This window comes from Sciurus carolinensis, chromosome 4 (assembly GCF_902686445.1).
Source record: "Sciurus carolinensis chromosome 4, mSciCar1.2, whole genome shotgun sequence".
NCBI lineage: Eukaryota > Metazoa > Chordata > Mammalia > Rodentia > Sciuridae > Sciurus > Sciurus carolinensis.
The window spans coordinates 29,972,824-29,988,142 of NC_062216.1; the positions used below are offsets into that span (position 1 = coordinate 29,972,824).

Below are 15,319 nucleotides of genomic sequence, written 5' to 3' on the forward strand. Positions count from 1 at the left end.
TGTATGTTGTTTTGTCCTCTATCTGCAGATGTGGTTTCTCTCTTCTCTGAAGTCTGCAGCACTCTCACCAGGTACAGTGATGCAAGCCTATAACCCCAGTAACTCAGGAGGTTGAGGCAGGAGGATCGAGTTCAAGTTGCATCAGCAACTTCAGGAGACCCTATCTCAAAATAAAGAATAAAAAGGACTGGGGATGTAGCTCAGTGGTAAAGTGCTTTATTTTATATTATTTTATTTATTATTTAAGCTATGTGAGGGTAAAAAATTATTAATACATCTCTCTCTTTATCACTAGCATCACAGTAGCCATTCGATAGATACTTGCTATATTGAATAAAGTGTGGCTGCCTGAAAGATAAAAATGTTTGAAGCTCCGCTAAGGATTCTTTGCCTTATTAGCGCTGTATTCTCAAGGCCTGGAACTGTTCCTGGCACATGCTAGGCAATTACTAACAATTCTACTTGTACAGTTGTATGAAAATTAACAGGTAATAAATGAAGCAAAGAATCAAAGGCTCAACAACATAAGCCAGGATCAGGTTTAGATCATGTTTTTGGTTTACACGTATCATATTCTATAATAGATGTTCTTAACCTATTTATAGTTTATGGGCACAAATTTAAAAAATAAAATACAGTGAATTATTGTACCCTCTGAATTCTGTTTTTATAATTGCGAAAATCCCTAGCTGTGAAAGGAACAAAAGTATTGGTAGATAGTATATTCAAGGTTAGAAATTGGCCCGATATGAATCCTAAACCCCTTCAGAGCATTGGAAATGTGAAAAATTAATTCCATTACTTAATGCTTATTAATTTCATGCTTTTATTATGCTGCAGAGCAGTTCCATAGCTATTATGTCTTTTGAGTTCAAGAACCTAGACAGGTTGCCTTTCGGTAACCAGAAATTCCTGTTAAAATGCAAATATTTAAAATTGGTATCACGAACACTTAGCTTCTAAAACAGCTTTAGCTATCTGTAGAAACAAAGCACCAACAAGAACTGGACCAAGCCTGAAGGTGGAAAGTAAAGGCGCACAAGGTTGTGTACTTGTGACTGCTTTTAGGGACCTGGATGGCCTCATTTCTACCCTTTCTCCACATCCTCCCAAGAGGCTTATTCCTAACTTTGACCAGCTTTGATAAAGCGGGGAGAGGACCACGCGTTCTGTACAGAGCTGCTTCCAAACACGACACACAAGAACAGACTCCAAACCATCACTGCTTGCTGCTGTTTTTAACTTAAAATGAATGGCACCGAGGCAACCAAGAAACCGCAGTCCCAAACCACCTGACCCAAGAATCTAGAAAAGAGGGTGGGCTATTTTCTTCATTGAACTCAGGGAGGGAACCGAGAACTGGAGAGGGCGGGTCGGCCTTGGGACCCCGCCCATTCCTTTCTCATCGCTGATTGGCGGCAGCTTTTGGCCCCGGACAGAGGGGCGGGTTCACGGACTAGTCGCTCCTTACAGCCCGATCCCTCTCGCGCGGTGGGTGTGTCGCGGTGGGCGGGTGCGCGCGCGCTCACGTCGGAGGACCGGAAAGGAGGCGGGGCCGCGGCTGCGCGCGCTCCCGGAACGTGCGCACCGCAGGCGGCGCGGATCGCAGGGAGCCGGTCCGCTGCCCGAACCGGACCCCGGGAGCCTGCGTGGAGACAGGGCTCGTGAGAGAAGGTCGCGATGAACACGGTGCTGTCGCGGGCGAACTCCCTGTTCGCCTTCTCACTGAGCGTGATGGCGGCGCTCACCTTCGGCTGCTTCATCACCACCGCCTTCAAAGACAGGAGCGTCCCGGTGCGGCTGCACGTCTCGCGGATCATGCTGTGAGTGCGGTCGAGGCCGGGGCTAATGGGACAGGGCACCTGGCCCGGGCCTGGCGGGGGCCGAGGCCGGGCCGATGCGCGGGGGACGCCGGCAGGACGCCCGCGCCGTCCCCAGGGTCCCCTCCGGAGCGGCCCTTCAACCCGAAGGCAGACGTCCTGGGCGGACTTGCTGGCTCTCTCGGCTTCCCCTCGAAACTGTCCCCCTCCGTCGTAAATTCCCGGGCTTGCTCTTAAATTTTAATTTTGAGTTGCTCGGGTCGGTGCCTCCGCTTCCTTCCTGTTCCTCACTTCCCTCACCCACGCCTGGCCAATGAGGGAGCAACACAACAGCAAACCCGCGCCGCCGCCCGGGCCGGCGCCTCCCGCGCGTCCCGGGGCCGGTGGGTCTGCACGCGCCCTGAAGTGCTGCCGCCCGGCGCGGGTCGGATCCGGCCTTGCGGGGCAGCTCCGTTACGCTTGGGGCTAAAGCAACTTGCAGGGTGGCTTTGTGCCATCTATAACCAGAGTTTGTCCTGTTTGACATTCCGTTTACAGTTTTTGTCTTTCCACCTTCAGAACGCAGTAAATACTGGCAGCTGCTTTGAAGTTAGGATGGAGGGTTGTTAAGATGCACTCAGAGAATTTTGAACATGTTAGCCTTCTGCTTCAACCTGTCCTTGCTTTTCTAACTTATTTGTATATTTTAGCAAAACTTTGCTGGAATAAATCTGTGAAGACGTCAAAAATAGGATTTTGGAATCACAGTTGCATTTCGATATTGCCTATTTTTTTCTTTAATTTTTACTTTTAAATTCCCCACCACTTTTGTGTTTGATTTGTACCATTTTTGATCTCCATATCCAGTTACTCTGTTGCATCTAACAACAATATCTGTGTCCTTCTGCAGCCTTACTTTAATTGCATTGTCAGAATCACTAACAAGTCAGTCATCTATCTGGCTTGGTGACTTCTCTCCTTTTTTTTTTTTTTTAACCTTAATCCCCCTTCCTTATTTTTGTTAGATACTGTTCGAAATTCACATAGACCTGAGGTGGAAACCAGCCCTGCTCTTAAGTTGAGGGCTTAGAATATGTATTAAACACTGAATAAGTAGATGTTATCTTGAGACAGTTTCTTACTCCTCTGAACCTTAGTTTCCTTTTATTTAAAATGAAAGTAATGCCTAATTGGTAGGCTTATGAAAATTATTTGAGGTAATTGTGAAAAATACAAAGTGGATTTGACATGTGATAAGCTTTCAATAAATAGCAGCTGTTATTTTAGTTTTCCACACTGCCTTGTCATATGTAACCTTATTCTACCCATCTTCTTGTTTTACATCAGTATTTAGAGGATCTTTTTAGCAGTTTTTATAGTTTTCCTTGAGTTTTGCTAGATTCTCTTAAGGTATATGAAAATAACTGAAGACCTTTTTTTAAATATTAAATTGTAATGTTTACCTTGTTTTCAGACTGAAGTTTTCTCTTGTTTTTTACTTGTTTCTTTGTGGAATTGCTGTTCTACCTGTGTACCTACTAGGTCCTTTCTTCCACTTTAAATTATTATGTAAATAGTGTATGAAGTTATTATGTATGAAGGATGGTAAAACTTTTATCTTTACTTCTAGAAAAAATGTAGAAGACTTCACTGGACCAAGAGAAAGAAGTGATCTAGGATTCATTACATTTGATATAACTGCTGATATCCTTTAAAGAAATATTTATTTTCTTTTTCTGTAGTTTTGTAATGAGATGCATGCTGTTTAGAGATGGGGGGTACAGCGAGTATGACTTCCCAGTTGAATCAGCCAAACCTTGGAAAATCCTGTTACATATGTTTTCTTAGCTAAATAGTTTGAATACTTGCTCACACTTAGAGAAAATGGTAGTTTCATGAGTTATGTATATGTAACTTTAAGTTCTTCCTTAAATTGATTGAATTCTATGTAAGAAAGTTTGAATTTGTGGAAAATAAAATAAAATTAGGTGATTTGGATTAAAGAAGGAAAAACGTTACAAGAGTTCAGTCTGCCTAGAAATATTTCATGTATGGTCTCAAAGAATCCATATCTTATGATAGTGGAGAGAAACATGTTTAAAAAGTGAATTACATTTGTAATGGTTCAAACAGCTGTTGTCGAAATGGATATCATTAAACCATGATAACATCTCGTTATGATAGTTCTTTTTATAAGAACTTGTAGAAGAGTCAGAAATCTTAATGAAAAGAGTGACTTTAATGGGATGATTTAACTATTTTCTCCTTATCCTGAATTTCTATCTTAACAACTCTGGTCATTTTGGCCACTTTTATTTTATTTAGGGTTATATGTAAGTATCTTGGCAGTGTTGTTCTTTGCCATTTCTGTCCTGATCTAAGACCCCATGATTTATGATTGTGGAGATTGAATAGTCTGAACTTGTGTAAAGCAACCATCTGAACATTTGGGGCAGATGATATGCCTGGGGAGTTAACTTTCAGTTCCTACTACCATGGAATTCCTTTTAATTTTTCAGAAATTATTGAATTTATATGTAAACTAGGAATTAGTTCTAAAGGCACCTTTTTAGGAAGTAGAGTGTGCCACCAGCAAGTCTTATGCTAAACTTTGTGTGTGTGCTTTTAAATCTTGACATCATTTAAAAAAATCTACTCAAGGAGTTTAGATCTAGTATGAAAGTAGTCCTTCTATGTATCTAGAGCATAACAGCGAAATCTCCTAATATCTTGATTATTATATTTATGTGTTACCAATCTCATTAGTTATATTCGGATTTTCTTAATACTACTACAAATACTTGAAATTGTACTTATTGTAAAGAACTGTCCTAGTCTTCTCAACTCTAAATAAGTGATTCTTCATGGCTCCACATAATTAAAAGTGGAATGTAATAGACCTGTCACTATAAATATATAAATACACATAATATAATGACAATTTACATATGATATTTAATTAAATCCATATATAAAACTGCTCATTTGTTTGTGGTGGCACCAGCATGTAGTTAATTCTATTAAGTGTACTTCCTTCCCCCAGGTTGATTGGTGCCAAGTTAGTGTTCATTTTTTTCTTACCAAAGCATCTCTTGCAGACATTTTGATCTCTGTGGACGTGTAAACAGAATCAACTAATACATTTTATTAACTTGGTTAATTACTTAAGTTTAGTTTATGTTTGCATATTGCTAAATTTAAATACTGGTGATTTGGTTATACTTAAGAGCTCCAGTGGAATTGAATGTGCATGAAATACTAATTCCTAGTGGGTTAATGTTAGAAAAAGGAGTATTTCATGCACATTCAATTCCACTGGAGCTCTAAAGTATAACCAAATCAACACTATTTAAATTTAACAATATGCAAACATGAACTAAGCTCAGGTTAATAAAATGTATTAGTTGCTTGTGTTTACATTGCAGCAGAGATCAAAAATAGAAAAAATTTGGGGTATCTTTGTTACTTTCATGTTAACCAAAGTATCTTAGCTAGTGATACTTGCAGGAGTAGTGGTGGATGCTGATCTTACACTCTATTTTGACTTTGGAATGGACTGGATTTTATAAAATATTTATCTTCTGTATATTTTTATTAAATTAGTGATTCAGTATGTTTTGAACTACCTCTCCTTTTTTTCTATTTTAGTATTAGTATTACTGTGGATAATTAATTAAAGAATAACAAAGATCTTTTAAAAGTCGTGTGCTGTCTTATGTCTTACATCCTTAATTTGTTTACATTTAGAGAATATATTTGATTGGAATGTTAAGCAGTTGTTTCTTTATTTGTCAGCAGAATATTCAACAAAAAATAATGTAAGTATATATATGTTTATTTAAGCATATTTTAATCATTACTTAAAACCTTATTCTTTATGAACAACAAATAAGAATGTTCATATATTCAAAATATCTGACCTGCATAGCTTAGTAAAAACTCACAAGAGGTGACTATTAAGAAAATTTTATCTCCTCTCTGGTAGCCTCTCTCGTTTTTTTTTCTGTGTATACTGTAACTCCTTAGCATTGTGGCGTTCAGAATGGTGTGCATACAAAGTAATTGATGGATATATAAGGGAAACAACTTAGAATTTTTATTTTATATTTCTCAATTAAAATTAAAGGGAAAGAATTTAAGCTCTACTAATCGTTGCTTTGTGAACTGACAGTCCATAAGTCAGATGATCATATGCCTACTATATGGAAATATTCTGGAGGAAGAGAAAGAATTCTCAATGCCAAGAGGTTGACCATACTACCTAACATATTCATTTATTCACTTTCAGCATTTTTCAAAAACATTGCAGTACATAGCAGATTGTATTATCTAGTTGTAAATAATTGCTGTTAAATGGAAAAATAACTTTTAAAAAGTCCTGCAAAGAAAAGAAAGATTGAAGATAATGTTGATGTTCCACTACATAAACAATAAAAAAATGGTAGAGCCCATATATCTGTTCCTATTCTAGTTGCTAAATCATGTTAAAGGATTAAAAACAAACAAAAACCCTAAATAATCTAATAAAAAGATGGAGGAGAAAATTCCATTAGTTAAGATTATTTGAAATGTAAATTTGCATTCACTATCAATGATAAATAGTACATGTGTATTATATACATAATAAATAAAGGACATAGCTTAGAAGTTTGTGCTCAGAGTAATTTGTGCTTAAAAGCTCTTGTAGACTTTCTAGTGGTAAGATGAGAAATGATGTTGCTGAACTCTGAATTACGTATGAAATGAGGAAGTACTCTTGCTGCTCAGCTCTGTTTTCTTTAAGCCAAATGTTCTTTTTCCACAGTGGAGATTAGAAAGCTACTTGGCAACATAAATAAATCAACAGAATCTGAGGTCTGATTAAAACTTTCATTATGAAGATAGGTAATCAAAAGCTGTGAAGATTATTAAAATTTTTGAATCACCTGAGATGATTTAAAAATGCATCTTAGTACCAAATATTTATTTTTCCTTTTTAAAAAATCTATGATAATGAACTGCTGCTAGTGTTATTAAATCATATATCTTAAGTTAATATTTGCTTATTGAAAACTGTTTTCCTTTATTTTGGAATTGTATGAAATTCATCAATCTGAGTACTTAATAGTCTTTATAATATAAAAAGTCTTAATAGTCTTTATAATCAGTAGTTAATAGTCTTTATAATAATTTTTATAATTAAAAACTATTGTACTGTTAGATCAAAACATTAAAATGATTTAGTCTGACCTAGAGCTTTTGTTGCAGGTTAGAGTAGTTGTTGGGATATTTACATAGAATCTTGTTAAATCTTCTTAGGTTCTATTTTTAGTACCGATACTGAAGGTATAAAGAGGTATAAAGTAGTAGACTTAAAATATGTAAGTGAACATGAGAATTAAAGTGTTGCTTATATGTTGTTGAGTTTCTTTTTCTTCTTCCTTTTTTTTTTTTATACTAGGGATTGAACTCAGATGATTTAACACTAAGCTACATCCCCAGCCTTTTTTTATATTTTGAGATATCTTACTAAGTTACTTAGGGCCTTCCCTCCGTTGTTTAGGCTGACCTGGAACTTGCTGTCCTCCTGCCTCACAATTCTTTAAGTTGCTGGGGTTACAGGCACATTCGACGGTTCCTGTCTTACAGTTGTTTTTGCAGGTTTTCATCAGTGTAGGCCAGAGATAGCTTGTAATTAAAGGTAGGTCTGCATTTTATTTGAACCGTATTTGTTTTCAATGAAAATACATGTTGGTTAATCAGTTTTATCAGAAATTTTAGCATTTAACTAATTATACACTTATTTTGAAAATGAGAACAGGTAATTGTTAGGCAGTGGGACTTTGGGATGAAAATGTTTTGATTCTTGTCCTTCAAAATCAACAAAATGTTCAACAGAAAAAACTATTCCTGATGAAGAATAACAGCTGTACATGAACACTTTACAGATTTCAACAAATTGTTGAAATAGCTGTTACCTTTATGATTAATGTACCTAAATTGTATTTATAATCCTGACTTACTCCTAGCATAACTAGTAGGATAATGCTAATTTGGAATTTGACAGATTATTGCTTTGGCAAATAATAGATACACACAAAAGTCATTTAATTTCAGCCTGTCTTTGGTTTTTATATGTTTATTTATTTTTGTGGTACTGGGGATTGAACCTGGGGTTACTCTGCTACTGGTCTACTACCCCAGCATCCTGGAGCCCTTTTTATTTTTTATTTCGAGACAAGGTCTGGCTAAATTGCCAAAGCTGATCTTGAAGTTGTTATTATCCCACTTCAGCCTCCCAGGTTGCTGGGATTACAGGCCATGTGCCACCATGCCCAACTATTTCTTCAGTCTTCATGATTCTGTTTAATATTAGAAAGAGGCTTAAAGATGTTGGTTTAAACCCTTTTTTAGAAATAACTTTGCCACATTTCTTATCAGTTAATGTAGTCACAATATACTGAGCATTCAGCCTCACAGACTGATGGATAATCACTTCCTGAGAACAAGTTCCTTGATATTTAATAGGAGTGACACATTTTTCCCTTCCATTTTATGTTCCTAATTTTTAAATGGAACTTGATTGTAATATGTTGAAATAAAGTGGCTTTAAAGAATCGACTGACTTCTAGAATTCTGCCATGTTAAAACAGTGATGCACGTTTTATTGTAAAGGGGGAAAAGATGTTAAGCTTTCATTTCTTTGATGTTTCCTTGACAGTTTTAAGTTCTTGAAGATTCATCTGTTTTCCTGACATCATCTGACAGTAGTAAACTCATATTAACTGGAATTAGCTCACTCTCTTTTCCCAGTATTATCCAGGGTCCACTCTGAGATGGAGAGTATCAGAAATTTTACAAGGAAAAGAGATTTAAAAGAATATCTCCTATCCAGGGATTCTAAGAACTTTGCTTTTTGTGGAACATATATATTTTAAACTTTGTAGTAAGATGTGAGGGCCCTATATAATAGAGTCAACTTAGCAAAAGGAATGATATCCTTAGGGAAATAAATTTTCTCTCCAAGGAAAGCTTGCTCCCCCTTCTTTTCATATCTACTTGTACTCATTTTGTATGAATCAAGATTTTAACAGGTCCATCCAAGTTGGGTTCCTTTTTATGTCAAATTATTTAATTACTAATACTTTTAAATGATAAGATGCTGTTTCTGATGAGTTACCTAATTAATTTTCATTTTAATGTAGGCTCTGAACCAAGTTGTCCTCTGGGACAAGATTGTTTTGAGAGGTGATAATCCGAAGCTGCTGTTGAAAGATATGAAAACAAAATATTTTTTCTTTGACGATGGAAATGGTCTCAAGTGAGCACTTCTTTTTTATTTTTTACTTTTAGTAAGATGTGAAACAGAAAGATATAATATGTTTTCATTTTAAAGAAAAATATTAGAGGATAAAAAGGAAAATTGGGAGAGAGGTATTTATGTAGATCTGAAGTATGAAGAAATATAAATTGGGTTCTAAGATAAGTAATTAGTTCTCTTGCAGTGTGTAAAATGTAAGAGTCAAACTAATAAAGGCATACAGCTGCTACAATAAGTACACAGGGAGCATACACTTACTTATATATGGTAGTGCTGATTGTCAAGTTAAAGGTCTGCTTTCTGAACATGAGTCAGAAACCTTAATGAAAAAGCGGTTTCTTAGGTCTAGGAATTGATACTCAGGCTTCTAATATTGGTTCTCTTGGCTTTTCTAAACTCTACTTGTGCTCTCATACAGAATGAGGCAATCAGTGATTGGCTTCCCAGATCATTTTTACCTTTTACCTCTTTTACTCTGAGGTATTATCAGAAAGAATTTTAAAAGAGCTATTTTGACCAAACCAGACCTCCATATTTACAAATAAGAATTTCAGACCATAGAAGATTTTGATTTGCTCCAGTTTGTGCAACTAGATAATGACAGAATTGGGCTTCAAATCATATGTCTCATTTTATATTCACTGTGTCTTTCTCATGTAAGCTTTGTAGTTGTTATTAACTGCAGCTGTAAATAAGTTTAGATTGGTTTTAAAGGGATACCTGCAAATGTCATTCTAGTATCTTTCAGCATTATCCTTGGAATTCAAATGAGAAGAGAAAATAATTCTGTTTACAGATTAGAATTCCTGTTAGAAATAACTAGTTATAAAATATTTGACTCTTCAGTGCTTGATTTAAAATGCTTTTATTGACTACCAGTGTTTTCACTGATGTCTGTTTGTTATATCTTTTTATAGGGGAAACAGGAATGTCACTTTGACCCTATCTTGGAACGTTGTACCAAATGCTGGAATTCTACCTCTTGTGACAGGATCAGGACATGTATCTGTCCCATTTCCAGATACATATGAAATAACGAAGAGTTATTAAATTATTCTGAATTTGAAACAACATATTTTTATACTTAATGAATTATATCTCATTTATCTCTTCCCTTGCACCTTCATTTGTTTTGGGTTGTTACTTTGTGGGTTTTTTGTTTGGTGTTTTTTTTTTTTTTTTTTTTGTATAAGAAGTAACATCAAAAGGCATATTTGAAGGGAAAGGTTAATAGTATACTCACACTTAACATTAAAAACAGAAAGAAGGCCCTCAGAGCAGAGTTTTATAAGAATAAGGCAACTACATAATAAGAACTTGTTATATATTTGAAGTATTCCCTGTATTTCCATTATTATTTATGGAATATAAAATGAGCATGAAGGGTTGTTAAAACTTTCAGGTGCCTGTAGAGTCATAAGAACTCTGAATTTTATGCTTGGCATTCATGCAAGTTCACATTGTTTGTGACTTAGATGTAGACATTCTCTTTTATCTCTTTTAGTGTATGTTAGATTACTGGAAAAATTAATATAGTTATTTGTTAGAAGCCTGGTTTACAAAAATGCCAAAAGTGATAGAATTTTATTACATTTGTCTTAGGATACCCATAATGTGTGTTTTTCTTAGATGACTAGCAGCTGTCTCCACTTAAAGACTAAATACCTCTTCTATGTTGTAAATCATTCAAACTCATTTTTAAGTTTCAAGTCAACCAAATGTGTGTCTTTTAGTGCTATCTCTAAAATGTTCCTTTGTGTATCTTTGTATACTTCTTTAGCATTGCCATTGAAAGTTGAAAATCTTTGCATGGTTTATCCTTTGAGTTAAGTTTGTTCTTGTGAGCATGCCAAGTGCCACCAAGTGGTAATTATTTGCAGTTTTCCATAGGTTCACATTTTAATAATTAGTGGAGTAGTAATAATATTTGGCAATGTGCTTTTCCATTTACAAAGCACTCTCTTACATTTTACGTTAGCCTCAATAACCAAGGAAGTAAGTAGTGCAAGTGTTAGTTCTTTGCAGATCAAGAAACTGAAACCCAGAAGTTTATTGAATTGCTCCAAAGTCAAATAGCAAGGAATGAAGTTTAAACTTGAACTCAAATCTTGTGATACTCTTAAGCTTATCCTTTCTCTTATACCTCATTTTATAGACTAATCAAATTTGACTTAAAATTGTCATTATGTATTTTATTATCCTGGACACTCTTTTCTATCACTCCCAGAAGAGGATTCCCATCGTGTATGGAAGCAACTAATTTTCAAGTTGCCAACAACTTAACATGGTTGTAATATCTCGTTCTCCACATAAATTCATCTTATTCATATTAAAGGTATAAGAAAATCTAAACGTGTGAGAAAATAATGTAGAGATTAAATACATAATACATGATTGAGCCTATGATCATATTTAAGATGATTTGTGTTTTCTGTAGAGGGGAAATAAACATCCTCAAAGGTAGCAACTGCAAATTACTCTTAAAAGCAAGACCAAACACTGTAGTTAAACTATCAGCAGCAACCAAAAAGGGCTAATATTTTCTAAGAATAGTTTAAATTAAATAATACTTGTTTTGTTTACCTCATGAAATACATCACTGTTTAGTTACATTCATTTTGACAGCTATCATATGTGGTCGTACAGTTCATGTAAAAGCATGTGCATATGAATTTTCAAACCAGCAGAAAGGTCAGAATTATAATAGGAATATTAGACGGGGTTTGACTTCCAGCTTTTTCATTAAACTTTTCAGGGTCTCGGTTTCTGTATCTGTAAAATGACAAGAATTGGACTAGTTAGATGGTGATTCTTCACACAAGTATATAAAATTTGTTTTATCTGTTCAGCCAAGAGATTGAACAGAAAAGCACCTTAGTAATGTGAAGATGGGAAGGTGATTAAAAGGTTAGCACATAAGTCATACTGATCTGACTATTGCTGTTACATTTTACATCTACAGAATTTAACTTTCTTATTTTGTTCAAGTACTAGACATGTAAACGTAAAATCTGCAGAAGTCAAAGCTTATAAAAACTGGGAATGTTGTGATTAAGGCTTGCACAGTAAGCCTGAAATATTAACCAGACATATATTCTGGTTTAATCGCATTATACCTTTATGGTGAGTGGATCTATTACTCTAGCAGAGGTTAATATTGAAATTGAGTTACAGTTTGTTTATTTGATAAGCCCCCTTTTGGGGAGTTTGGTGAGAGAGAGAAATAGACCCTACCAGCACAATGTGGATAAAGTTTTTCATTTTTACTCAACTAAGGGAAACTGCTCAGGATTAAGAATGCTTCAACATGGGAATAAGGAACCTGTGTCTCAGGAACTCATTTTTGGGTGTGCACAGCTTTATTAGTTTATCATGATTCTGCTTTTTAAAAATTTGATTTGTGTTCAGTTTGATAACCATATCCTTGGTCTCAGTGTATTAAAGAGGTCTCATCAAGTCTCTACAAAGACACAAGGCTTCAGAATTAAAACAACCCAAGTATGACCAGAAATGTCTGAGCTCTGAGATTATTTTGAGCAAACAAGATAATTACTGGATACTTATTTAAAGTAATTAGTTAGAAATGAATTTAATTTTAAAATGTAGCACTCATCCTTTAGCAGTTTAACGTAGGCAAACTGGTTAAATCAGTGTTTTTTATTTCCATATTTGATTTCATTTAGTTTATGCCAAAAGGAAAATAACAAAAGGCTTCAGAAATTCCTAAGGGTCTGAGAGGAAATGGATCATTTCGAATTTCCTTTCCTGGAATTATTTTGTAGTTCTTTGGTGGATCTGGCCAGCCAATTGAAAGCTTTGGAGTTGGGTTGTATAAATTAACAGAAGTGTTATTTTATGATACTTTGAATTGACTTACAATGGATTTATGGGGAAAAAACCTGTAAGCTGTGAACTTTGATTATAAACACAACATCTATCCATTTCAAGAGCTTTCCTTGCTTTAGCAGAGAGCTGTGTACATTACATGAAACTGCCAGTGGTTTAAAGGGTTTATTTCAAAAAGTCGTTGCATGTTTTGATGCAATTTAGAAAATTGTTTACTTCAAAAATACAGATTCACAAGAAAAAATCCAAAAAGCATATGTTTGAGGATTTTCATAATTGCAATAAATACTCAGCATTTTTTCTAATGAAAATGAATTTTGTTTATGAGTAAAAGTATGCATTTTAAAAAAACTTTCAGATTTATGCTTTTTATGTGAAGCTGCTGAATGAAACGTAAAAGGAAGAAACCAAGTCTAGTAAGTTTTGGTGGCAGGGTAGAGGGGAGGCAGTTAATTATACCTAAATTATCTTCAGAGACTGTATGCTCCTATACTAGACTGTAAGCCCTTTGAGGGCAAGCTGTCGGATTTATCTTTGTACTTTCCCCAGTACCTAGCATAGTGCCTTGTACATGATAGGCACCCAATAAATGCTGATAATGAAACTATTGTGTTTCTGATATGGCCAAACCATGGGGACTGCTTGTAATGAACACTTTTTCTCCTTTGAAACTGCTATTTTTTTTCATTCTTGAACTCCTCCTGACTTTAGATGGAACTGTCCTTCCTCCTTCCTTTTAAGCTCAGTTGACTGTCCAGTGCTCTTGCTCCAAGTGGTATGACCTATGTTGTCCCAGGCCTTTCATCAGAAGATAGATTTTATTTATTATTATTTTTATTTATATATTTTTGTTACCAGGGATTGAACCCAGGGGTGCTTAACCATGGAGCCACATCCCTAACCCTTTTTGAGACAGGGTCTTGCTAATTTGCATAGGGCTTCACTGAGTTGCTAATGCTGGCTTTGAACTTTTGTCCTCCTGTCTCAACCTCCTGAGCTGCTGGGATTACAGGTATGTGCCACTGCCCTCCATGGCAATATGCTATTTTAAGCCAAGCTTCAAATGCTCTCAGTTCATTTATATCATGAGATTATCCCCCCTTCCCCACAACAGTGAACCTGTGTTTGTTAGGAGTAAACACAGTTAAATTTAAGAGTCTTCATATTTGCCACCTCAATGAGGATGCTGTGTCCAAAGTTAGCTCCCCCAATACACCACAATCTGTTGGAAAAAATAATGGAATTCCAAGCAACTAGTGCACTATTCTTTGGCTGATACTAGCTTATCCACTGCCTGTGAGTGTTTCTTCACCTTGTACTTTATTACTGCACTGGGCTCAAGGCTTGGGTAATAAGAAAGCAAATTGATGGTGGCTGGTGATAAGATTGATATGTAAATTTTTTACTTTAATACTTTAAAATCCCAACAAACCTAACTTGAAGACAAACATGCCTGTTTATGTCTCTGGAAGAAATGGGTTAAAGTGTACAGCTGACTGAAAGCCAGATGTGTTTATTTAGCTTCTATCCTTGGGCTTATTGACTTATTTAGCTTAACTGCTACCACACATGTATTATCTGACTGCACTGAACCCACTGAGTTGTAAAAATTCTATTTTGCAGAAAAAAAATGATAAAATGCCATAAAAATGGTAAAATTATGCATTTAGAGTAAATTTTTTTTTTTTAACCTAAGTTTATACATCAGGGATGTAAGAGGTCAGCTAGCTTTTTATTTTGGTTGTTTCTTGTCAGTCCTTAGGATACTTTCTCTCGCCTCTCCCCAGGTGAAGTATTAAAACAATTCTGATTTCAGTAGAGATGAATGAATTATTGGTGTAGAAAGAACATTTCAATCAGTATACCTTAGTATATCCAAAGAAACCTTGAGCTCCAAGGATGTTTTCATGCATGTAATTTATACACATCCTAATAGGGAACAGACAGGAGCCATGGGAACATGAGGTTATGGGGATAATTCTATAATTAATAATTCACTGCATTTTAATAAAAATTATATTAAAATAATTATAAAATTTAAAATTACATTAATATAATTATAAATAATTCCCTCTTTTTTTTTTTTTTTTTTGTACCAGGGCTTGAATTTTAACCACTGGGCTACAACTCTACCGCTTTTTAATTTTATATTTAGAGACTTGCTAAGTTGCTCAGGGCTTGTAAAGTTGCTAGGGCTGACTTTGGACTTAAGATCCTCCTGCCTCAGCCTCCTGAGCTACTGGGATTACAGGCACCCACCACTGATACTGGTTATTTTTTATTGCTTTGTATTAGTTACACATTAAAATTCATTTTGACATAAATGCATGGAATGTAATTTGCTCTAATTCAGTACCTAGTACTTCTGTTTACC

The 15,319-nt window shown here is 35.3% G+C and overlaps 1 protein-coding gene across 1 annotated transcript; it reads left to right on the forward strand.

Annotated features, from left to right (window-relative positions):
• The first annotated feature begins 1,533 nt into the window (after window positions 1-1,533).
• Window positions 1,534-13,549, forward strand: Spcs3 (signal peptidase complex subunit 3). The gene is made up of 5 exons (XM_047549916.1): window positions 1,534-1,823; window positions 3,430-3,503; window positions 5,541-5,617; window positions 8,984-9,099; window positions 10,017-13,549. The coding sequence occupies exons 1-5, from the start codon at window positions 1,681-1,683 to the stop codon at window positions 10,147-10,149; spliced, it is 543 nt and encodes a 180-aa protein (XP_047405872.1). The 5' UTR covers window positions 1,534-1,680; the 3' UTR covers window positions 10,150-13,549.
• Window positions 13,550-15,319: the final 1,770 nt, after the last annotated feature.